Source organism: Rattus rattus, chromosome 1, assembly GCF_011064425.1.
Source record: "Rattus rattus isolate New Zealand chromosome 1, Rrattus_CSIRO_v1, whole genome shotgun sequence".
Classification (NCBI taxonomy): domain Eukaryota; kingdom Metazoa; phylum Chordata; class Mammalia; order Rodentia; family Muridae; genus Rattus; species Rattus rattus.
Window position 1 is genome coordinate 18,324,674 of NC_046154.1, and position 25,071 is coordinate 18,349,744.

Consider the following 25,071-nt stretch of genomic DNA (forward strand, 5'->3'; position numbering starts at 1 on the left):
CTAGTGTTTTGGGTAGGTTCTGGGGACAGAGCTCAAGTCCTTGTGTGACAAGCACATTATCGACTGAGCCATGTCCCCAAATGAGCCATCTCCAAGCCTGATCTGCAGTTCTTGTTGTGGACTGTCTCACACCTTCAAGGACACATAGCCAGCAGGAGGTGGTGCACACCTTTAATCCCAGCACGCAGGAGACAGAAGCAGGCAGATCCCTGAGGTTGAGGCCAGCCTGGTCTACAGAGCGAGTTTGAGGACAGACAGGGATACACAGAGAAACCCTGTCTCAGGGGTTAAAAACCTCATGAAACAAGCAGGTGGGGAAAATGAGGCCATTTCAGGGGGTTCCGTGAGTAACAAGCTGAGACTCACTGGAGAATCGTCGGGAACTGCAGAGACCAGGGTGACCAGTCTCATGCACCCTGGGCAATAAGAGTGGTTGTGACAGCGTTTCACATACGCTCTGACTGGGCGGGTTCCTTCTCACAATGCCTGCTGAAAGCTTGACATAGTTTTCTTTAACTAAGGAGAAAACACACATCCCCCAGCCAGCCTAACTGGCCAAACTAGACCACCTCATCCAAAAGCAAGCTCCATTAATTCTCCACACAGGCAAAGACCCCACCCCCACCCTCACCCCCGACAGCTGAAATCGGACCTCGGACCTGGTGGGCCCAGCCAGCCAACCTCACTCTATCCCCCTCTTGAGCCCTTGCCCAGCTGCCTGGTGCGCCACCAAACTAGAAAAGGCAGAAGCAGGCATCTGCACTTTGGAATATTATTCAGCCGTGAAGAGGGTGAGTTTGGAACGTGTGCCGAGGGGAAGAAGCCAGACTCCCAGGATGCACACTGCAGCTCCACAGTAGGAAACCCAGACAGAGGGATCTGCTGAGACAGGAAGTTAATAAACCAAGCACATGCTAAGGCGAGACGGTGGGAACATCGGCACCTGTTAGGGCGCCCCGGCCCCCTAAAAAAGGAACAGCCTAGACGGAAAGTCATCGAAGAGAACTCAAAAAAAAAATCGTGATAAAGATGCCGGAGGGTTGTTCTTCGCAGTGGATGGCTTCTGGTGGGGTTCGGGCGCAGATGGACTCAGTTTTCTTTAAAAGGCTGGCCACCGGGAGTTCGGCCCTGCTCCAGTGAGTATATGGGCAACACCACTGCTTCTTTTTTTTTTCTTTTTCTTTATTTTTTGTGGGGTATGGACCTGGGAGGACTGGGAAGCGGGGGGGGGTCGCAATGTGAAATTTCCAAATAATTAATAAAATAATATAAAAGGAAGTTATTCTCTTCCTCATCGTCATCATTTGAGACAGTTTCACTTCGTAGCCCCAGCTGGTCTTGAGCTTGGGATCCTCCTGTCTCAGCCTCCTTAGTAGTTAGACAGCTTTAACAAGGGTCAGAGTATGGATGTTTTGCCATAAAAAATATATGTATATGTATATATATAAATGTGTACATGCACACATATTTATGCATATAAACTGATATATATGTGATATATATCACATACAGGCACAGGTATGATGGTGCATGGCTTTGATCCTGACATTCAGGATGAAGTCAAAGTTACTCTCTACATAGCAAGCTCCAGACCAGACTTAAGCATATGAGACCCTGTAGGAGGTGGACCGCCGAAGGGGGAATGCTGATCAGGGAGCACCAATGGTCGGTACACCCCTTACCTTTGCATGTCTGTCTGTCTGAGAAAAACAACACAAAATAGATTGGACCCCCGAGGTCCGGTCGCTGGCTCAGGCGGTCCTACTCAAATCTATGTGAGGCTGTCTCTCCTCGTCCTTCGAGTTTATTCTATTTTCCCAAACAGCAGGGTCCGAAGCTGCGGGGCTCTGTTAAGTAAATACAGCAGCTCCTTTTGCTGCTCCCAGCTGGGACCCCGGGTGGCCCAGCTCTCCACCACACCGCACCCCACCCCACCCCAGGGGTAAACAGTGACCCCTGCACACCTGTTACCCCTCCCTGGAGCAGAGGCTCCCTGTTTCGTCATTTCTCCCTGGCTTGGAGTGAGACCAAAACTCACTTCGGCTCCGATTGCCCGAGGGCCAGCGCCTTCAAAGATCAGCCCCACCCCTCTCCTATTAACAGGGCCAATTTGGATCCCTGGTCTTGAGTGAAAATATTATTTTTCCCCAGTCAATCTCAAATTGCTCGTTCATGAAGTTAAGGTGGGCCGTCCAAGCGAGGGAAAAGAAAACAAAAATCCGAGCTTTGAACCAGCTGCACAGTGTCGTGTAGACAAAATATCCCTTTGACCGGCATCCCAGGCAGCCCCGGGACCCTCAGTTCATCCTCCCAGATCCACGCCCAGTTTCTCACAGGTCCGGTGGGTTTGTGATACAGACGGATTCCAATATTCCTGCGGTAGAACGGAAAGGGAACAGTCTCTTCACTGGCTCCTGGCTTTCTTGCGTTCTCATCACTGAAGATGGATGTAGGGCCAACCACTCAACCATATGCCTAGAATATTTTTGTGTTTCTTATTTACTTTTATGAGCTGTACCCCAAGCTGGCTTTGAACTTGTGATAGAAACGTGTAGGCCTTTAAAGCTCTTGATCCTCCCGCCTCCTCCTCTGGAATGCTGGGATTTCAGGTGAGCTCTACCAGACACAGTTTACGGAGTGCACATATGCACACGTGCACATGCACAAAAGCACACGCGTGTGTACACATGCACATGTGCACATGCACACAAGCACATGCGCACACTAAGCAGCATCCTCAGCCACTAGGGATTCCTTCATTCTCTTGACTGCAAAGAGTGAGTCTGCCTTTCTCTTGGAGATTTTTTTTGTATGCATACGAGTGTCCTGCCTTCATGTATGTATGTATATCCTGTGTGTGCAGTGCCCCGGGAAGCCATAAGACGACCTTGGGTCCCTCTGAAACTTGAAATGCTTGTAATCAGCTATGTAGATGCTGGGAATACCCTCCCCCAGGGCACTGAGAGGACAGCCAGTACTCTCAACTGCTGAGCCATTGTCCCAACCCGATATTGCTTTTTTAATCTAAAACAACCCCCTCCCCCAAGAAAATTCCAGGGACTACGGAGGAATGGCCTCCTTAGTGCTCTCAGCTTGCAAAGGGCTCACACACACTCTTTCACTGCCTTGTTGTGGCTGAATCCAGTTGGGAATTCTCATGACAGGAAGGGAGGAGCAGCTGCAGGTGGCTTTGGCCTCCCAGCCCTGTGGCTGCTCTCAGCAGAGAAGAATCATGAAGTACAGCTCCTCAGGGCTGGAAAGATAGCCCAGCAGTCAAGAGCACAGGACCCCGGGGTTGAATTCCCAGGACCCACATGGCAGCTCACAATTCTCTGTAACTTCTGTTCCAGCGGATCCAACACCCCTCCCACGGACAGACACACACAGTCAGAACACACACACAGTCAGATCACCAAGAAAAAGAAGTGCAGCCTGAAGAGGACCAGGGAACACATTACACTCAAACACACACACACACACACACACACTCAGATGCCCACTTACACGAAGTCTTAAACACGCACGCCCCCTACTCTCTCACACAGAACACACCAGAATACAAACACACACTCAGTCACACATACGGGCTACAGTCAAACACACTCACTCGTGCACACCTTCTCTCACGCACACGCCTAGCACACTAAGCAGTCACTCACGCACTCAGACTCCACCTCTAATCCCTGGAATGAGTTAGCTCAGCATGCCAAGGCCAGCTTCACGCAACCGTACCCAGCTCAGGAAATGGCAAAGCCCGATCAGAGGTCTAGATTTTAACTCATGGATTCAGGATCCCTCTGTTGTTAAATCACGGGACGAGGAGGCCAGGGGAATATGTAACCCACTGCTGGACATGGTGACACACACTTTTAATCCTAATGCTCAGGAGGCAGAGGCAGGGGGATCTCTTCGAGCTTGAGACCAGCCCAGTCTACAGAGTGAGCTCCAAGCTACACAGTTAAACTCTGTGAAAAGTGGAAAGGGATGGGGGGGGTGGGCAGGAGAAAGAAGGACAGAGGGATCGAGGGAGGGAGGGAGGAAAAAGCACAAGGTCATTTTAGTAGTTGATGTTGGCTGGAGTAGGTGCCCAGGCCTGTGACCCCCAGAGCCAATTGTAGAAAGAGGAGCATGGGGCACGGGGTGAGGTCATGGCTGGGGAGATGGCTCAGTGACGACATAACTTGCATGACATCCTGAGTTCAGATCCTAGAATCTTCTCAAAGGCAGGTGGGGCAGTACTCCCAGCATGCCTATGATGAGACAGAGAATCCCAGGGAGCTCTGAGGTCCGCCAGCCTGGGGCTCTCTCCAGGGACTCTCTCCTCTGACCTCTACATGTGAGTTGATGTACACTCACAGCCACATTAACACTTAAACATACACAAACACTATGAAGAAGAGGAAGAGGAAGGAGGAGGAAGAGGAGGAGGAGAAGAAAAGAGAAGAAGAAGAAGAAGAAGAAGAAGAAGAAGAAGAAGAAGAAGAAAGAAGAAGAAGAAGAAGAAAGGGAAGAAGAAAGAGGAGAAGAGAAAAGGAGAAGAAGAAGAAGAAGAAGAAGAAGAAGAAGAAGAAGGAAGAAGAAGAAGAAGAAGAAGAAGAAGAAGAAAGAAGAAGAAGAGGAAGAAGAAGAAGAAGAGGAGAAGGAGGAGGAGGAGGAGGAGGAGGAGGAAGAGGAAGAGGAGGAGGAGGAAGAAGAGGAGGAGGAGGAAGAGGAAGAGGAAGAAGAGGGATGGAGATGGTTCAGTGGTTAAGGACACTGGCTGCTCTTGCAGAGGACCTGGGTTCAATTCCCAGCACCCACATGGCTGCTCACAACTGGAGTTACAGATCCCATTTCTGGCCTCCAATGGCATCAGACACTCACATACACTAAAGCAAAGCACTTGCACACATAACATAAAAATGAATAACAACGAAAATGTGAAAAGAATTGAGGACACTGTCGAAGTCACCAAGAAACAAACGATGTTTCTTTCCCTCCCAGAGGAGTGCCACGGAGGGAATTTCTGCAGACACTGGCACCCCAGGGACCTCTCAAAGACTTTCTTGGCTTAATGTATGTTGAGAGATCTTTGGGGAATCGGTCCCATTAATCAGCTGTGTCTGTGTGCTGAGAGGAAGGCTGGCGGGGACACTAACTCATTTACCAGAGCCTGGCTTCCCAAATGTCAGAAATGAGTTTAGCAGAGCCAGCCACTCTGGGAGTATGCGAGAAGATGGGAAAGTGCATGTCCTCCTCGGACACCCCGGGTCCTGTGTGTACTGGTCTCTCAGCATCGGTGAGTCTCACTAGTCAGGTATCTTGGAATCTTCCAGAAGGCTGTGGAAGCAGAGATTGCTGCCTCTGAGACCAGCCTCTTTCCGGTCTTCAGAGTTCTGACTCAGCTCCCCTGTTGGCAAGGGGTGTGGGAGTCTGTTGGGGGTAAGGGATGGGGTCTAGAGGGGGTAGGGTCTGTTGGGGGGTAGGAGTGTAATCTGTTGGGGGTAGGGATGGGGTCTGGAGGGGGTAGGGTCTGTTGTGGGTAGGAGTGTATTCTGTTGGAGGTAGGGGTGGGGTCTGGTGGGGTATGGGGTGGGGTCTGGTGAGGGCAGGAGGAATCCGATGGAGGTAGGGGTGGGGTCTGGTGGGGTGGGGTTTGATGGAGTAGGGGTGGGGTCTGGTGGAGGTAGGGGTGGGGTCTGGTGGGGTGGGGTTTGATGGAGTAGGGGTGGGATCTTTTGGGGGTAGGGGTGGGGTATGCTTGGGTTGGGTGGGGTCAGAGAAATTTCTTTCCTCACAGGCTCCCAGGAGATACTGAGAGGTTGCTTGTCTGTTGCCCACTCCTCCGGGTTCATCAGCACAGGTCCCGAATGCTACATCGTTGGTTCAGACAACTTCCAACTTCGTGAGTCAGCAGCGCTCTCCACCTGGAACGGAAGGGTGCATCGCTCTGGGAAGCAGTGTCAAGCAGGCACTGGGGAGGGGATTCAGTGCCTTCCGTGAAAGTGGAGGGGACTTGAGTTCAAATCCCCAGCACCCACGTTTAAAGTCAGCTACATTAGCACACACCTCAAACTCCATCAGTGCAGAAGTGGGGACAGGAGGATCCTTTGGGGTTCATCGGCCAGCCAATCTTGCCGAAGTTCAGAAGGAGACCCTGTCATCCCCCCACCCCCCAAATAAGATGAAGAGTGCTTGAAGACATCAGACATCATCCTCTGGTCTCCACACGTGCGCTCGCACACACACATGCACACTGCCTGCAGCGTGGTCTCACGAACATATGCGCATGCGCAGGGTCATACAGCCTTGATGAGCCTGGAGCTCTGCACAGGCGCAGAGAGTTCCAGCCTCAGTGGCCATTCCGCAGCAAGGATGCATCCACATCATCTCTGTTTTGTCTTTGTTGGTGAGAGGTACAGACTCCTGAGAGGAGAGGAACAGAAGAAGGGTCACGGGTGGGGTGGGGACATCTTTAGTGACACATTTCTATTTATTTCTCTGCTTTATATTGGGTGGGGATAGTTGCATGCTGGGAACAAAGGCAGACTCTTTGCTTCAGAATGGTTTTCACACGCCAGGGTTGGGTTTGGTGTTTGCTCTGTTTTGCTAGTTTGCAGTGCTGGGGTTAGGATGAAGAAGAAAGCGGAAGAGGAAGAGAAGGGGATGGGACGGAGGTGGGTGCCCGCTTCTCCAGCACTGAGGTGCAGTTAGTACTTATGAGCTGAGCTAATGCACACAGACGATCGCTAGGACGGAGCAGAAGAAACACACACAGTTGTACATCTTGTGGGTCTGCGCAATGCTTCCAGAACATTCCAGGAGATGGCTGTTTCTTGCCGTCTCTGTAAGAATCCTATCATTACGAGTTTTGGTCCCATCCTGCGTCCCCATTGTGGGAATGTTGGGATGTTCTTATGTCTCAGCATACATGCGTGACAAACCTCAGACACACGAACGATATGCCAAGGTTGGTGTTAAACAACGACTACAGCTTTTCAGACTTTCCAAACTGTGCCTCGGCAAGCTGGTATCAATTTACTAAAAGTTTCCACAGACTCGGCCCCAATAGCATCATCTCCTCATGGCTGCCACTTTGATGGGTGAGCATGGCATCTTGTTGGTCTCATTTCTCTTTTCTTGTATATTTGGTGAGACTGACGATTTTTCACACACTTGATGTCCCTAGGTATGTCTTTCAAAAAACTGCCTGTCTGTATCCTTGGCCCAGAACTCAACATTGTTATTGATTTGCAAAAGCTCTTTATATAGCAAAGGTATCAGCCCTCTAAAGCAGAGACCCTAATGATACCTTCTCTGGCTTGCCATTTCTTTGTCTTTATGTTATTTTAGTGTGTGTGTGTGTGTGTGTGTGTGTGTGTGTGAGAGAGAGAGAGAGAGAGAGAGAGAGAGAGAGAGAGAGAGAGATGCATGTGCATCTATAAAGAGGTCAGCGGAGGGTATCAGTGACTTCCTTCAGTGCCTCCTGTCTTATTGCCTTGACCCAGGGATCTGCTTGTCTCTGTCCTCTAATTCTGAGGTTACAAACACACACTGATAATTTTTCCATGGGTGCTGGGGATTCAAACTCAGGGCCTCGTGCTTGCAGAGTAAAAGCTCTTACTCCTGAACCAGCTCCCTGGGCTTCCACTTTCTCTGCCTTATTCCCACTGGGCTTTCTCCTTCATAGGTTACTCTGTTCCTCTGAGATCTACTTGGTCACCAGGCAGGGGGGCCCCTTGTCATCAGCCCTGCCCCTCTCTGCAGCTTATAGCCTGGGGCAGTTTCTTTGATTTACTACTTAATGAAAAGCCCTGGTTGGAAGTGGCTCATCAGGTTCTTCCAGAATTCCAAAATGACCCCAACCCAATAGGCTCCTACCCCTGCCGGCTGGGATCACAGGTCACAGGTCACCACGCCCCAGTGACCCCCAAATAGGGATGACTCCAGCCCCCTGGTGATAACAGTCAGTGCCAGCTGACTGCTTTGGCTGCTGGTGGAGTGTGGGTTACCATACAGGACTAGAAGAACTCGGTGGAGTGAACGTGGAGCCCGGCTAACTTAGAGCTGCTATGCTCTACCTGGCCAGAGGCTCCCATACTCCGAGAGGTGAGAGCTGAGTGACCGGGGGGGGGGGGGGCCCGACACGGACGGGACATGAAACCAAAGCTGTACTAAGTTCCTAGGCTGTAAAGCCTGCACCACTCACCAAGCTGTTCTGTGCTGAGCTTGTTGAGGACACCAGAAACCACTCTGTGACATCAGCCACACACTACACAGGATGAACAGGAGAGTTGTTGAGAGAGCAGGAGGGGGGCTGGAGAGGTGACCCAGTGGGTGCCTGGTGAAAAGCACTGCTGCTCTGTCAAAAGACCTTAGTTTGGTTCCCAGAACCCACAAATGCAGTTTACAGCCGTCTGTTACACCAGCTCCAAAAGTGGAATGTCCTCGTCTAGCCTCTGAGGGGAACACACACAGAGAGACAGACAGACACACACACACGCACACACACACACAGACACACTCATGCACACTCTTACACACACAGATACACACACACAGACACACACAGAGAGACACACAGAGAGAGACACACAGACACACACATACATTCACTCTCACACACAGATACAGAGACACACACACTCTCTCTCACACACACAGAGACATAGACACACACACACACACACACACACACACACACCCCTGTTTAACAGACATCCACCCACTGCATTCCAGGTCCAGGACCAATGCACACGTGTGCATACATGTAGACAACATGCATATATGTGAATATGATGTACCCACTGCAAATACATGCCCACAATCTCACACACACACACACACACACACAACTATTTTTTCCCTTCATGTGTATGCGTGCATGTCTGTCTCTATAACATGGGTGCAATGCCCACAGGAGCCAGAAGAGGGCGTCATATCCCTGGAGCTAGAGTTATCGCCAGTTATGAGCTTCCTGAGGTGGGAGCTGGGAACCAAGCTCAAGCCCTTTGCAAAAGCAACATATACTCTTAACTGCTGAGCCCTTTCTAGCTCCCCAAGCCATTAAGGATAAAAATAATGAAGCCCAGCTGTCTCCAGCATCCAAGCTCTGTGATCTCATGGAATTCACCTCGCATCTCTGGGCCTTTGTCCCTTCATCTCCAGGGTGAGGCTACTGTTGCCCACGGCCTGCCTTGCGTGAGGACCAAATGGCGTAGGGCCACTTTCTCCTACATGCACAGCTGTGCTCTTCTCCCCAAGCCCCACTCCTGCAAGCCAGCAGGGTCTTGATCTAAAGAGGGGAAGTCCATTTCAGGCTTTCCACCCTGGTTTCCGAACCTCAGCCTCTGAGGGGGCGGGGTGCAGGGAGCCGGCAGCCACTGCGGTGGAAGGAGCCTCTGCCCAGGCACTTTTTGATCTGCTCTAACTGCCGCTATAGAAAATTAGATAGAATTCATTTCTGTGATGAAGGAATTAATGGGTATGGAGAGAATTGAGTTCGGGTGGAAAGCTTGAATCCAAGGAAGGGAATAAAGGCTTGAAATTCAAATGAAAAATTACGATATAAGCATAAAGGAACCCTATTTTACACCTGTAAGACCAAATGTATAAATATGAACCGACGGCTCCCTCTGGGAGACTGGGATTGTGCTTCTAATTCACCTAGACAAATAAGGCATGCATCCCTTCCACCCACACATTCCAATGAAGGCCGGGCACCAGGCCGCCCTAAAGGCCCATGCTGGCTGCCTCCTTCCTCTGCTGGGTACCTGCCAGTCAGGTCAAAGCCCTTCTGGAAGCTGGAGCTTCCAGAAACTGCAAATGCCTTGGACAAGGTCAACCATCCCCAGGTTCTAATTCCCTGGTCAATTCGCCCACTCCCACCAGGCCTCCAGGGCATAGAATCGTCTCATCACCAGGATGCTTCAGCAAACTTCCTTCCTTCCTTCCTTCCTTCCTTCCTTCCTTCCTTCCTTCCTTCCTTCATTCATTCACTCATTGGAGTGCCCACTCCTGGCCTGATATTGGGTATTAATGAAGGGGAAACGGAAGCCACAGGTTTTTGGAATCAGGGAGGTCTGAGTTAAAATCCTTCCGTACTGTAACCTTGATTTAGAACTTAGCTTATTCCTCACTGAAGAATTCCCAGGGCAGAAGAGATATATCCAAAGGTCTGGGACACCTCAGAATCTTTCTGCTTGGCTCTCGATTGAGCATCCTTTGTTCTGTACGTCATACAGTCTGAGCATAGAGGTAGAGATGGACCCAAACGCCCACTGCCAGGGGAAACGGCAACCAGGAGGCAGCACGCATGGAGTGCCAACTGTAGGCAGGGCACCAGGCTCCACCCAACCCAGCCACCAAACTCAGGACTGGCAGGCTGTGTCCTGGCTTCACCATGCACAGAGGGTCACATACCTTCCTGCTGCTCTGCCAGGGATCCTGGCCACAAAGACTATGGGAAGGTTCAAAGGTTTGGAGCAAATCCCTGATTCCCTGGTTGTTTCTTGAACCCAGATAGCCTGCCTGTCTGTGTGAGAATCATTCCCACACTCAGTGAGAATGACTCGAGCATCTACGAGGGCAGGTAGAAGACAGCAATCCCCAGAATGATCTGATAGAGCTTCCAGAAGCTTCTAAGACCTTTGCTCCAGCTGACAGGAGTAGAGAGACACCCCCCCCCTCCAGTGAACCAATTTAGAAACAGGAGGAAGCAGGAACTCCAGAGGCCTAGGGAGCCCAATTCCATCGGCTTCCCCTTGGCGACTGGCCAATTTGAGGTGGAGAACAGGAAGTGTTTGATCTTTTCATTCCCATTCTTGGGCTTCCTGGTACCCCCTAAAAAGGCTGGGGAGCTGAGGGAACGTTTTCCTGGGCTTGAGGCCTTCCCTGGCACTGGCTCTCAGCCTCAGGCCGCAGGTCAGCCTCTGAGTTGCAGACCAGACTGCACTGGGCTCACTGCTCCCTTTGATTTGTTTAATGAAAATGCTTTTTGGGCACCGTAGATGCTCAACCCTGATAAGGTAATTGTCCAAGGGCAAGGTCTACAACCCATTAACACCCAGACTTGGTGCGAATTGAACTTGAGGGAGGAGTCAAAAGGAGTCAGAGCCAGCAGCTTGGTACCATCTGACGCTTGTCTTTTGTCTGGGAAGCTGGGAGCCCAGAGAAGGCACTTGTGCACCTACAAGGGTTGTACTCACAGGCTCTTGTACATGTGCGTGCACACCCACTCCCAGCCACACACAGTGAGCATACATAGTCCCAGACACACACACACACACACACACACACACACACACACACACACACAGTCACCCAATCCCACTCAGCCGGATTGGGGTAGGGGGTGTCTCTCACTCCTGACAAGGCTCTTTCCCACTCCAGGAGTCAAAGAGAAGAGGTGACCCAAGAAAGGATGTTCCGGATCCTAGTGTCAGCCCCGCATAGATGGCCTTGGCTGTATCACTAGAGGCTGAGGGGATAGCAGAGGGCAGGCAGGTTCATCTGGACAAGGAGGAGGAAGAAGGGGGCCAGCCATCTTCAATGTCAAGGACAGCTGGTACCACCCTGGCATCTCCTGGGTCACTCTCCTGGCTTCATCCGCCCTGCTCTTCGTTTCCAGAATCTTAGGAGGCACAGGCTCTGAGAATTAGCCTGAGGAAAAGGCAGAAGAGAAAGAAATAGAGAAGAAAGAAGAGGTGATGGGAGCATAGAAAAAAGAGGGGGAAGAGGGAAGAGGAAAGAGAAGAGGGAGGGGAAAGAGCTCTGAGACAGGAGGGGGGCTCAGTGGAGAGGAAATGAGGAAGCAGGGAGGGATAAATGAGGAAGGGGGAGATGGATGGAAAGAGGGGGAAAAGAGGTGGCTAGGAAGCCAGGGGAGGAGCCCTCAGACCCTACTCTGAGGTACCTGACTCTCGGTATGTGGAGAGCAGCAATCTCCATGTAAATTGATTTTATTTGGGGGGGGATTAAAATGTGAGATATAAGAACAATTGGACTTCCTTCTCTTTCTGATTCCTGCCTGGGTGGGCACTTCACTATATCATCTCACAAAGGCCATACTCCCTAAAAGAGAAAGAAGGCATGACTGAGTTCCCATGGAGCCCTTGTCCAGCTCTGCTCCAGGGTCCCACCTGGCAGCCTCAGGAACCTCGGAGCCCTTTGTCCCAGGCTACTCTAAGCCTGTCCCCTTCCCACACCTACCCTCTGGTCTCGTCGAACAGAGGCAATTCCAAGTGATGGCTCTGGCCCCTCTCAGCCCAGCAGAGTTGTCAGGGGAGCCTCAGGAAATATCAAAGGCCCCAAATCAAAAGCCCCATTTCTTCAGGGTGTCTTTAGCATCCTGTAAAGAAAGATGCCAGGATGCCGCATTAGGTAATCACTTTCCGAAAATGCTCTCTGTATCTGAGCTGAAATAAACAGGCTCTACTTCTGAGAGCTGGGGTACCAGCAGTGGGCAGGGGCTGGGGGTCTGGGCCTCAGTTGGCTGAACTCACATTTTCTATCTGTCCTGTGCAGATCTGAGCAGCCAGGGACACCGTCTCCTGCTCATCAAACAGTCCGGAGTGCCCCCCTCCCCATTTCTTTCTCTCCTGCTTAATGCACTGTGGAGGGCTCCGCTAGAAACTTGAAAGGAAGACTGTTGGTGTTGCTATAGCCTTTTAAAGGAGAGTTTGTGTGCGAAGATTCCAGACGAGGCGGGGAGAGGTAGACTTAGGAGGTATCTGCCCAAGAGGGACAGCGCTAGAACAGAAGTGGTTTGGGGTGGCGGGGGATGCCCTATACAGTGAGACCAAAGAAAAGGGGGGGTAGAGAAATGATGGAGGGGAGTGAAAGAAGGGAAAGAAAAGGGGGAGGAAGAATGGGGGAGGGAAAGGAGAAAGAATGGGGAAAGAGGAAGGGAGACAGGAGATGGGGAGGAGGAGGGAAGGAAGGTAGGAAGGAGGAAAAAGAGGAGTAAGAAAAGAGAACAAGAGAATGGGGGAGAGGAAAGGGGAAGGGAGAGGGGGAGGAAGAAGAGGGGAGGGTGGGAGGGGGAGGAAAGGGGGGAAGGGAGGAAAGGGGAAGGGGAGGGGGAGGAGTGGGGGAGAAGAGTCTCTTCCCCAAAGTCCAGCCCCATCTGGACCAAAGGATTCTGCTCTGAGTTCCAGCCCACAGAGCAGTGGAGGCCGGTCATACTTCTGGAAACCATGGAGATGAGGAGGCGGGAGGACCAGACCACAGAGTCGGGCAGAGGAAACCCGCTGGGGAGGAGTCAGAAAAGCAAGGAGGAAGAGAGAGGGACCCTAAGCACAAAGCAGCCCGGGAGAGAGGAGACAGATGGCGGGGAACAGAAAAAGTGTGTGGAGAACTGAGGTGGAGGGAAGGAGGGAGGAGAGGGAGACAGAGAGCGAGGGTGAGAGAGAGAGAGAGAGAGAGAGAGAGAGAGAGAGAGAGAGAGAGAGGAGAGAGGGAGCCTGGGCAAGTGCTGGCTGGAGCTCACAGCAGGAGCTGGAGTCCTGGGAACCTCTGAGGCACTGGAGACCTTGGGAGTTAATTGATGACTTGGGAGGGGGTACAGTGGGACAAGGGGGTGAGCCAGGGGACCGGCCAAGCAGGAGAGTTTCTCGCCTACCCCAGCTGCAGCCACCCATCCCCAGGTGAACCCCCCTTTCCCCTGCTGGATGTGAAATCGCCATTTCACCCCGCCACACTTCTTAATTGTTGCAAAAATCATTTGTGAAATTGCTCTCCAACAGGCGAGAATGGCCACGCTCATTCTGACAGACAACCCCCGCTTCCTCCCCTCTGGTGTCTGCCCTGCCTGGGCTCCAGGGATCCCCAGCAGACGTGTGTCCGTGCAGGGCCTGGGTTAGTGAGCCACTGCCTCTGTGTCCGGGAGCCGAAGATCACCTCAAGGACGAGGAGGCCACCAACCACAGATCCGAGGGTCTCAACAGCACCCATGCTGCACCGGTTGTTACCAGCTGGGTGTCGGTCTCACTCTAACTGCTGCACCAGTTGCCAGTTACAGGGTTGATACAGAGAAACTGGGCCTAACAGCCCAGGTGCCAGGCACTTACAGAAGGGGAGCCATTTAAAATACAGATGGTACCCCTTCACAAACTTTCATTGCCAGCCACGAGGACAGCATTACGACCCCCCATTGAGAAACCCACATTTGATTTACCCAGGATCGACCTGAGACAAGCTTACACAGACCCCACCTGTACATAAAAACCCAAAGATATCAGTGAAAGCTGCCGAGATCACACACCATACAAAGGAATGAACCTAAAACCTGCCGTGTGGAGGGGCGAGGCGGGGGTAGAGGGATGGACAGACAGATGCAAGACTGAAGGAGAACGCATTAAATGTGTGTATTGTATGTTTATAGAAACATATATGCACATATACATGTTTATATAAAAACCCGGATATCTACCTCAGGAGTAAAGGCAGGCTAGGCTCCTCAGGGATTTGCTCCTTTTTCCCCATGGACAACCTACAGGCCAAAAACTCTGTCTCCCCACCTGGCTGACAAGGGTGCCTATGACTCAGAGCACAAAGTTAAAACTGCTTGGCTTCTCCCCTCTCCCTATTCAAACCTCCAAGCATTTAACAAGCTTTTCCACAGGGCCCCCCATCCCCGGAAGCTCCCCCCACCCCCGAAGAAGTCTGATGAGCCCCTCATGCTAGGAGAAAGGGTCAGTAGCATGCTGAGAGGGGCAAAGGTCACAGGTGAGGAGGAGGGGAAGAGAGAGGACACACTGAGGCCAGCCGGCAGAGAGCACCCCCGGGCCAAGACCAGACTGACCCCCTCCATCACCAGGAGGAGGCTGGGCAGGGAGATGAGCTTGAGGACTGGATTTGTTTTATTGTATTTTACCTCCAGGGCTGGGCCAGAAAGGCCTTTTCCTGGAGTGTTGGGGGATGTGTGAGGTGGAGGTGGGGGGCACACAAAAGATCTGTAATGGCAGAGTTCTACCCTGCTGGGAAGGCTTTTCACCCCTAGGAATCTATGTCCCGAGGCAGAGACCACTGGTTACTCTGGCTTCAGAGAACAGAGAATTGTGGGATCTCTGACCAAACACACACACACACACACACACACACACACACACACACACACACACACACACACACACACACGACCATCTAATTGGGGCATCACCATCCCAGCCCTCCAGTGGAGGAGTTGAATTGGGTACCAAGCTCTATCCTTCTGTCTCCCACTGAGCTGTCTGCCATGAGACTCCCAGATCCTCAGTCTTGCTGATACAGTCTCCAGGACACCCTGAGTCCGCTAGAAAGGGCTCCTAGGTGGTCACACAAGCTGGAAGAGTAGCTGGAAAGAAAAGGAGGTTGTTCCCAAGGGTTTGACAGACTCAGATTCGCCAACATCAGAGTATGCAAGTCTTGCTGCCCGCCCTCCGAGCTGCAGGAGGCCAGGCAAGACCCTAGTCGGAAAGCCCTGACAGGTATCAGAGAAGTCAAAATTCTTCCAGGGATGTCACCCTACTCTGTTTCGCCCAGGGAGGAAGTCCTCGTCAAGCAAAGTTCAGAGCTAGTGAGCTCAAAAGAGAAGGGACAAGTGTGGTCAACCCTAGTCCGGGAGGCCGGAGATGGGCAGAGAGGACAGAGAAACGCCCCAGCCCAAGGCCGGCTTCCTTACGTGGCCGGCAGACAACGGAGAGCAGTCCTGGGGACCCGGGCTGGGGAGCACAGACCGCTGGTTCATCTCCAGACAACACTTAAAAGAAGTTACCCGCTCCCTCTCTCTGCCCCAGCCCACTCCAACCCTGGACTCAGAGTTTCAAATTATCTCCCTCCCCCGCCGCCCCCTGGGGAAAAAAAGAAAGAAAAGAAAAAGAAGAAGAAGAAAAAAAAAAAAACGAGGTCGAGTTGGAGATTAGAAAGAAAGGGGGAAAATATTCGTTGGCGACTTCTTTACGTTATCGGTCCCCTCTCCCTCCCGAACTGGCCCCCTTTCCTCCTCATGAATAAAAGAAAAGTCCGAACCTATCAGATCTCTCTGGCTGCAGCCTGCTCCCTCCCCTCCCCTGCGGTTGAGCACTTTTGCACAACTTACCCAGCTGATCGCTCGCGCCCCCTCGCTTTTCCTCTTCTGTTCCCCAACCCTGTCGCTCGGGTCGCCTCCCCTCCAGTCCGAAACCCGAGCAGGCGCGCATTCCCCGCTCCAGTCCTCCCGGGGACAGGGTGTGAGGGCGAGCAGAAAGAGGCGTGGAGAGGAGGGATAGAAGGGAGGAGGGAGTCCGAGCCAGAGAATAAATATATAAATAAAGACCCAAAGAAATCCACTCCACAGCCTCTGGGCTCAGGAACTTCGGCCGGGAGCGCAGGAGCGGGTGGCCCGCAAGGCGCAGCTGGGGACAGGGAGCCCGGCCTGCTCGGCCCACGGCTGCCGGTGTCATTCGGCTTAACTTCTGGCCGAGCCTGGCGGGTGGAGGCGGACTTGGGGTTGGAGTGTTTGTTTGTTTGAACTTCCTTGTCGCCACCTTCCACTCCCCCCGCCCCCAACTCACCCCCCCCCCCGCCCAGCTTCTGGAAGGGGCGCGTCTGCAGCCGGGTGGGGGGGGGAGTGTGCAGAAGGGAGGGGGAAGAGGCTAGTGGGGGGAAAGGGAAGAAGAGAAGAGGAGGATCGCAGCAGGGGTGAAAGGAAGAGACGCCAAGAGGTTTATCCAGCCGACTCTGGATTCGTCTCCGGCGTGCGCAGGAATGGCGGCGCTGCCCGGCGCGGTCCCCAGGATGATGAGACCCGGCCCGGGGCAGAACTACCCGCGCACCGGCTTCCCCCTGGAAGGTAAGAGCGCGCTGGAGGCCTTCACAGGGTCCCCCGAGGGCCTCGGAGGTGTCGCCCTCCAGGGGAGCGAGCAGCGGGGCTTCCGGGGCTCTGCTGGGTCCGAGTCTCCGCGTGCGAGCCGGGAAGTTTCTAGAGCGGACACTTGTCAGTTTCTGCGTGGACTCTGTTGACCTTCGGCTCGCGCCCCGTGGGTCACCGGCTGCCGGTCTTTCGCCGCAGGATGCGACTCCCCGGGGAGTTCGCATCTGGTCCATTTTGCGCTCCGGTAAATTCCAGGGTTTTCCACTATTCTCTGACACTGCGGAGTTCCCGGGTCTCTGCGCAGCACGGTCGGCTTTCTTCCCTAGCTTTGAATCGGTCCCTCAAAACCGGGATGGGGTCCCAACCCCTTTTATTTCGAAATACCAACAAGCGATACTCTATTTCTACCCTACCAGGCTGTCCGCTTCCTCCAAAGCAACTTACTAACTGGCTTAGTTTTTCTTTTCCCCGCTCGGACACAAACTAATTGAAAACAACACATAGTGCCATTATTTCCCGCAAAAACAAAAACCAAAAAAATCCGAAACACAACTTTTCACTCCGTCTTTCTAAAGTCTACAAATGTCCCGGGAGAGAAACTCGAGACCGAGAAACTGTACAGCAATATCCAATCCAGGGGACAGTTTGGGTATTGAAACACATTCAGCCAAATTCTCTAGCCACTCCGGGATGTAGAGGGGACCGGCCGGCGGCGGTCGGCCGGGAGAGAAAGGGCCCCTTTGCGGGCCCCCTCCCTTTTCTATTTAAACCGATGGAAGGCTTTCAGCCAGTCACGGAAGGGTCTTCTACCTCCCTCGGCTCGAACAGCCCAGGGTGTCACGGGAGCTGTTAGAAATGGCGAGCCAATTTTATTTTTCAGACGCCCCTCTTGTCATTGTGTGGGCCCCACTTGTGGGTGCGGGAGGATGGGGAGAGAAGGCGAGAAGGGGCGGTCTGGCAGCCGACGATCTAGGGTGGGAGTCCCCCCCCCTTCGGGCAGCGAGAAGCCGCCGGGTCCCCGAATTAGACAGAGGCGAAGAGAGCGGGCTGCGTGATCAAGTGTGCACGAACGGCCACGCAGGCGGGAGAGAGCGGCAGCCGGGGATTTGCCGGAGTCCTCTCCTGGAACGAATGCAAGCAAAACAGGCGGCCGAGGACGCGCGAAGGATTAGGACAATATTTGCCCAACATGACGCAGAATACTGAGGAGAGCCGAGTGCCGGTCGCTAAAGAGGCTCTTGAATATAAAGTTGGGCGTTCGAGAGCTCTCCAGCGCTAATGGCGTATCCCGCCACGGAGACCGAGTGACTCTGGCTCGGCGACGCACGATTTCTGATTAAATCTGAGAGTGGCTTCAGATACCTACTTTTACAAAGAAAAATTGGTGAGGGGGGGTGGGAGCGGGAAAGTGAGGAGGGGGCGGTAGGAACAGCTCAGCAGACCGAGCCTCTTCTACCCTCCTCCTTTCCAATTATTCCGTCTGCTTCCTCCGCTTGGGCCGCTGTGAAATCGTTGTAATCTTCCAGATCTCTGCAGCCGCGAGTCCCCAAATTGGGGGGATCGAGGCTGGATTAGTGCGCCGGGTGTCCCCCCCAACCTTCTGTAAGAAAATTGTGTAGACTTTGCATTAAGACCTGCCTAAGTTCTCCTTTCCCAGAACACACCAGGTATGCCTATCTTCCTGGCACACGCACACACACACACACACACACACACACACACACACACACACACACACACACACACGCACACACACACACACACACACACACAGTGACCCATCTTCGATGCAGCAAAGACTGCTGGAACAATTACTGTATTTCTGAGACCATGTTGGGGGTAATTTGGAGCTTGTGGTCATTGTGGAGTGTGCCCTCGATTTGCTCCCCCAAACGAAATGAGAACTTTAGGGGTGTTTAAAAGCGAAGGGAATCTGCTAAGGGATGGTTTGTGCCCCTGGACGCTACACAGGCTGCTTTATGTCACCAGTCCTTAAGCTGTACAGACTCAGGAGTGGTCCTGGGTGCTCAAGCCAGAGCTATACCTGTTGGGAGTCAAGTAGCCTCTTAACTGAATAGTTGAGTCCTAAACGGCCAGAGGTGTGGGACTGACCCGGTAGGCTACATCTTCCTGGCTGTTACCCTCTACTAGAGGCAACAGGCCTGTGACCCCCAAATCGGGCCCCAGAACCATTTATGGCTGCCCTTAAGATCTCTATTCTCCACCAGGCTCCACTCTGTCCCTTCTGGCATTCTCGTCACCCCAAGGTGTATCCTCATTTCCTTCAGTGTAGGGGACAAACAAGCCAAGGCCCTGAAGCCAGGACTCTTTCTCCCTGTAGGAGTCACGAAGACCTCGGAGATCAGCTGTTAGGAGTCTTGGGCCCCCCTCCCCCACACTAACTGCATTCTGTTCTCTATTCACGCACTATCTTCCCTCCCTCCCGCAGTGTCCACCCCTCTTGGCCAAGGTCGGGTCAATCAGCTTGGTGGGGTCTTCATCAACGGGCGACCCCTGCCGAACCATATCCGGCACAAGATAGTGGAAATGGCCCACCACGGCATCCGGCCCTGCGTCATCTCCCGTCAGCTCCGCGTATCCCATGGCTGTGTCTCCAAGATTCTGTGCCGCTACCAGGAGACTGGGTCCATCCGGCCCGGGGCCATCGGTGGCAGCAAGCCCAGAGTGAGTGTCTTTACCTCTAAGGCTTGAAGCAGGCGGTCTCTAGGACGTGGACCTTGGTTGTCACCTCTCTCAGTACCAGAGTCACCCAGCACACCTGATGTCTGGAAGCTTCCCACAGAAAAGTTCTCATAGGAGCTTTTCCTTAGCTCTCAGATACTGTCGGGTTGTTTGAAAAATTGAAGGATGGGTTAGCTGAGTTCTAGATTGTCCAAGACTTTGAAACCTCACAGGAATGTCCCTACATCTGTTCCCCCAACCCGAAATCTCCAACCCTAGCCAGAGGAAATCTCCCTTCAGTGTTGCCTGAGGTGGTGAGGCGGGACACCACAGGGTTATGAATTATATTTTATTTTATTTCTTATCGATGCCCCCACTGATGCCATCCTGGGAACTTTGAAAACCCATCGTAGGAGGAGGGAAGCTTTTGGGAGGTTGATACTAAAACTATTTCCCTTCCCCCATCCCACCTCTCTACTCCGGCTCTCCCACCTCCACCTCTGAAGCAGGTGGCGACTCCGGACGTGGAGAAAAAGATTGAGGAGTACAAGAGGGAGAACCCCGGAATGTTCAGCTGGGAAATCCGGGACCGGCTGCTGAAGGACGGCCACTGTGACCGCAGCACGGTGCCCTCAGGTGAGAAGGTAGCTGAGCCAGCGGCAGACCTGGCCAGGAGCCTCGATGGAGAGTCAGAGAGTAGGCCTGGGGGATGGACAGAGGACGGGGATGAGAGGGCCGCTGTCATCTGGAGGATGCAGACTTAGCCGCGAAGCAAAAGCCAGAGGGATGGAAGGGAGAGGGGGAGAGAAAGTTGGAAAAGGAGAGGTTTGGAAAAAGGAATGGAAGTGGGAAAGAAAGGAGAGAGGAAGAGAGGTGGGGGAGGCTGAGAATGATTGAAAGGGAGTTAACCTTGAATGGGTTCTCTTGAGCTTTGGGGAAAGAGGTTTCGAGAAAGAAAGACCTGTCCCAGGAGGGTTGGTGTACCTGGGCTCTCACCCCCTGTATTCTGAATCGCAGTTCAGACCCTGCTGTGGTGGTGGGGGAAGCTGCTAGGTTTGTTTCTGACTGTACAGTTGTGTGCAAGCATGCAGGGTCAGGATACACCTGCCTGGCTGCAGCAAGGGCCGAGCCACGCTAGGGCAGTAGGCGTGTTGTGAGGGCCTGTAGGACACAAGGTAGGGTCAGGCACCTGGTGAGCGTCCAAGGATGTCTACTGAGAAGCACGTGGTGGGCGCCTCTGCAGGCTTACCTGGACGTACGCGCTCCAGGAGTGACCAAGGTTTCTTGCTGGAGTGTGATTGGGTAGCAGGGAGCTGAGCAGGGGCAGTTGTCTGACTTCTGCCTCCCGTGCCTCGATCCCAACAACTTATACTCTCTCTTTTGCCTTTAATTTCTGAGGTTTAGTGAGTTCGATTAGCCGAGTGCTCAGAATCAAGTTCGGGAAGAAGGAGGACGATGAGGAAGGAGACAAAAAGGAAGAAGATGGCGAGAAGAAAGCCAAACACAGCATCGATGGCATCCTGGGCGACAAAGGTAAGAACCTACCGTGGCCCGTGACGCCGGACACCACGTTTTCCCACGCTTCTGGTGAGAACCTGTGCGCATTAACCTCTGCCTCAGCTGGGATGGTTTGGGGGGGGAAAGTCGCAGATCGCCGGCGGCCTGGGTTTTGAAAGCGTTAGGGTGCACGGGTCTATTCCTCCCAACCGCAAGTCCTGGGAGCGGGGCTGCAGGTAGCACAAACCTGCGCCTCAACTGTCACTCCCTCCCCCGGAGCGCGCACAGGTCCACAGCCCGTGCAGCCTCTGGAGCTGGCATTTTGGCGTCGATTAATTATTTATAGAAAACTTAGACAAGTGTGCCGGAGACAAGGGAGGAGGGTGAGGAAGGAGGAGCCCGCCTGGGGCTCCCTAAATGAATTTGTTAACCAGCCCCGCACACGCTTTCTAAACGGTCCCTTGAAACCCCGCCTGACAGCTGACTGACCGCTGCAATCAATAAGAATTAGCCCGAGCGGCGCGGGCTGCCTCTCAGTCCCGCATGGCCAGGGAGGAGTTGGGGCACAAGGGTGCTTTCCTCTTGGCAAGCACTGTGTGTCGGGGGCTGGTGGCCAAGTTCCCAGATGCCAAGGGTCGGGGGATTCACCCTCCACCCTCTGTCCAACCTTAGCTAGTCTTCCCTGCGCGGAATCCCGGCGCTCATCTTTCTCTCCCGAGCCGTCAGGGCTAAAGTTTATCTTTCAAATGCCTGCAGCCCGGCTTGAGAACCGGGCTGTGTTTCTGTTTCTGCATGGGGAAGTCTTCCTTCGTCACCCCTCCCGCGGAAGTCTTCTTGTCTGTACGAAAGTGGGGACCCTAAGGGGGGGTGGATATGAAAATTTCAGAGTCACAAAGACTGACCCCCCGGAAAAGAGGACGCCTGAAACACGCATGCCAGGCAGGCAAATGAACCAGGAAGACAAGAATCTTTGGGGAAAGTGTAGGACATTTACTAGAAAAATCCCTTGTCTGAGAATTCTTCCAGAGGTTTCTGCAGAGTTCCTTTCTCAGCTGCTCCAGTCTAGTAGGTCTCTCTCTCTCTCTCTCTCTCTCTCTCTCTCTCTCTCTCTCTCTCTCTCTCTCTCTCTCTCTCGTTCTCTGGAGTGCCTTCCAACCTTGAAGATGAACTTCACAGACAAAATCCCACTTCTAAAGACAACACCCAGAGATGGAGACCCAGCCCCCACCAGCCCAATTCAACTGAAAGGATTGTAGAGGAGGGAAGTGCTAGGCTGTTGACAGTCTCAAGACCCTAGAAGGGATGCTGTCACCCCTCCCCTCCAGGGATAAAAAGCACAAGAGAGAGAGAGAGAGAGAGAGAGAGAGAGAGAGAGAGAGAGAGAGAGAGAAAGCGAGCTGGTATCCCGCTGTGCCAGGCCTGCCGGAGGGGCCTTGGCTCTGCTGCCAGAGTTAGCTTCTGGCAAATGCCTCGGCCATTCTGCCTAGAGCCCTCCTTCCTGGAAACCCAGGGTTTATCTCAGTTTATCAGAAAGACAAGTTAGCCTTTAAAAAAAAATCAGAGTACTACTGGTGGATCCTGAATTCAAATAATCTTTCTAAGGTACATGCCACACACCAAACACCTCTAAGAGGTGCCTCCAGGAAGCAGTTGGGATATTTGAGTTTGTTTAGAGATGGCTTGCGCCGTGTGTACGAAGGGGGCTGTGTCCGAATTCAGTGTGTGATGAAATGCAAGAGGTCAGTGGCCTCTGAGAAAAAAAAAAAAAAAGAAGGGAATGGGGAAAGAGATAGAAAGAAGACTGTGTCTTGGGGCAACCCCCTGCCTTAGAGAACTCGGAGGCCTCACAAAACCAGTGAACCAGAGGCTTCGCTGGAGAGAGGTTTTCCCTGCCAGAAACCCAGGACGCTCCAAGTCTCTGGAGGTTTAGAGACCGGGTCTGTCCTGTCCAGATGAGGCCAGCTGAGAACACAGGTGTTGACCGTGCAAAGCTGTAAGAATGAAGTGGTTTGCAGGGGGCTGGTGTCTTGCTAGATCTCCAGAGTTCCAGCTGCTGTTGGGGGCATGAGTGACACTCTGGGGCACTGAATGGCCTTGTGAGTGTCCGCCTCTTTCAGGTGGCTGAGGGCCTACCTATGAGCCTTTGGATCTGGAGTTTGCAGCCTGACCATAGGCAGCTGTGGAGGAGCAGTGGCAATTTAAATGAAAGAATTGTGGGCAGATTTGGTGTCCAGCATGAATCCTGGCCTGTGGGTTGGCAGGCATGTGGCTCTCTCTTTCTCTCTCTCTCTCTCTCTCTCTCTCTCTCTCTCTCTCTCTCTCTCTCTCTCTCCCTAGACGTCAGTTTCACAGTCGAATTAAAGCTGAAAAGCCCCATCCAGCCCTTACCGGGGTTTGAGTCCAGAGCCCGCCCAGATGCCCACCTCCCCCCCACCATGGGTCGAGCAAGGGGAGGGGTGCACACTCACAACTTTGTTTTGGCTTCTTGCTTTTTGACAAATGCTTTCTCCCAGGGTCGCCCTTCTCGTGGCGGGGAGCCACCAAAGAGGGGTTTAAGAGGAGCTCCTCTTTAAGCGCTAAAGAGAGATCCCTCCCTGGGTCCGTTTCTTCCAATCGCTCGCTTGGCATTTAATAATGTTAAGACTTATTAGAGCTGGTAATGAAAACTGAGGCCGATGAATAGGAAGCTGTGTTGGAGAGGGGTGTAATAGCTTCCAGGCATGGTAAGAAACTATTTATCCGCAATCAGTCTTCACTCTCAGAGTTTGAAGCACAAACGTTAAGTTGAAGGGTTTTAAAACAGATTAAATTGAGCTTTTATTTCTCCGCACTTTCATCTCTGAACGGCTCACTCCTGCTTCCCTTGGGCTGATATTCATGAGACTGTGGGCTTTTTTTTTTTTTCCTTTCCCTTCCTCTTTCCCTCTTATCCTAGCTAAGACTGAGTTATTAGGATTGTTGCTTGTGAGAATTCTCAGGACTGCTGCCTATAGGGGCTGAGGCCATCCGAGCTCAGCTTACCTGGAGAAGGAAGAGGACGGTTTGCATCCTTTGTGGTTTAGACCCTCTCCTCTTCGTCCCTCTCCCCAAGAGACAGGGGATGGGTAGAGCTGGCCTGGTATAGATCTGAACAGAGAAAGTAGAGAAAGAGACACCCCCCCCCCCGCTCGCGCCCCTAGAAACTGCTGCAAAGAAAGCCCGGGCCGTTCTTCGGTAGCCACAGAGATAGGCAGGATGGAGAGACAATAACAATAGTTGCAGTAAAACACAACCGGCAGCCAAAGCCTCGGGCATCTGACTTCGCTCAGGCGGGAGTCGCAGCTGAACACATCACACATCACATAGGACCGATTGGTCCCTAGGGTACAAAGCCCAGGGGGGTTATAATTAAAATGAAACACTCAAAAAGTTACCAGGGGCATAAGAAGTTGTTTTCCTGTGTGGCCCGGAATACACACGGGTGTCTGATTCCAGTGGGAGAAGAGAGCTCAGGGGTGCAAAAGGCTACGGGGGGGGGGCTTCAGAGAAGAAAAGGGTGGGGCTGGGACTTAATTTTACCTTAGAGAGGATTGAACCAACCTGGCACGGGCCAAGCAAGTCCTCTCCCCACCCAGCGATACATCTCGGGCCGTAGGTTTGTTTTCTTTGCATTTTCCCCTTAATTTATTTGAAGAAGGGTAAACTTACAGGTGTGGAGTAGAATACCAACGGGGAAGGATCAGAGAGGAGGCGGAGGTGGGGGGGGGTAGTCCGAAGTGTCGGTTTTAGACACTTGTAAAAGGAGGTGGGAAACAATTTAATTTGGCAGCGGCGATGGCTGCTAATGCGGTTTTCGGTCGTTTGCCGCACCGGAGGAAGCTGTTTTGATTGTGTGTACAAGGACCTGCCAAATTTAATTAGGCTCCGGGGGAGCGAATGAATAGGGGAAGGGGGGCAGGGCTCCTCACAGCCCGCACTTTTTCTTAGTGTTCCCCCCTCATCCCTGGAGACTTCACACCTGGAAGGGTCAATGTTTTTTTTGGGGGGGGGGTAGGGAAGCAGAGACCTGGGTGGGGCCTTGGAGAAGAGGGCTGGGCGGAGAG

The 25,071-nt window shown here is 52.8% G+C and overlaps 1 protein-coding gene across 2 annotated transcripts in view; it reads left to right on the forward strand.

Moving 5' to 3' along the window:
• The first annotated feature begins 16,704 nt into the window (after window positions 1-16,704).
• Window positions 16,705-25,071, forward strand: part of Pax7 (paired box 7) — a 96,546-nt gene continuing 88,179 nt past the window's right edge. Inside the window, exons 1-4 of one of the 2 annotated variants that reach the window (XM_032888005.1) lie at window positions 16,705-16,789; window positions 19,260-19,495; window positions 19,999-20,128; window positions 20,891-21,025. In XM_032888005.1, the coding sequence (XP_032743896.1) occupies window positions 16,705-16,789; window positions 19,260-19,495; window positions 19,999-20,128; window positions 20,891-21,025 (586 nt within the window). The remainder of the gene's footprint in view (window positions 16,790-19,259; window positions 19,496-19,998; window positions 20,129-20,890; window positions 21,026-25,071) is intronic. The other variant, XM_032888012.1, reaches the window with a different exon arrangement.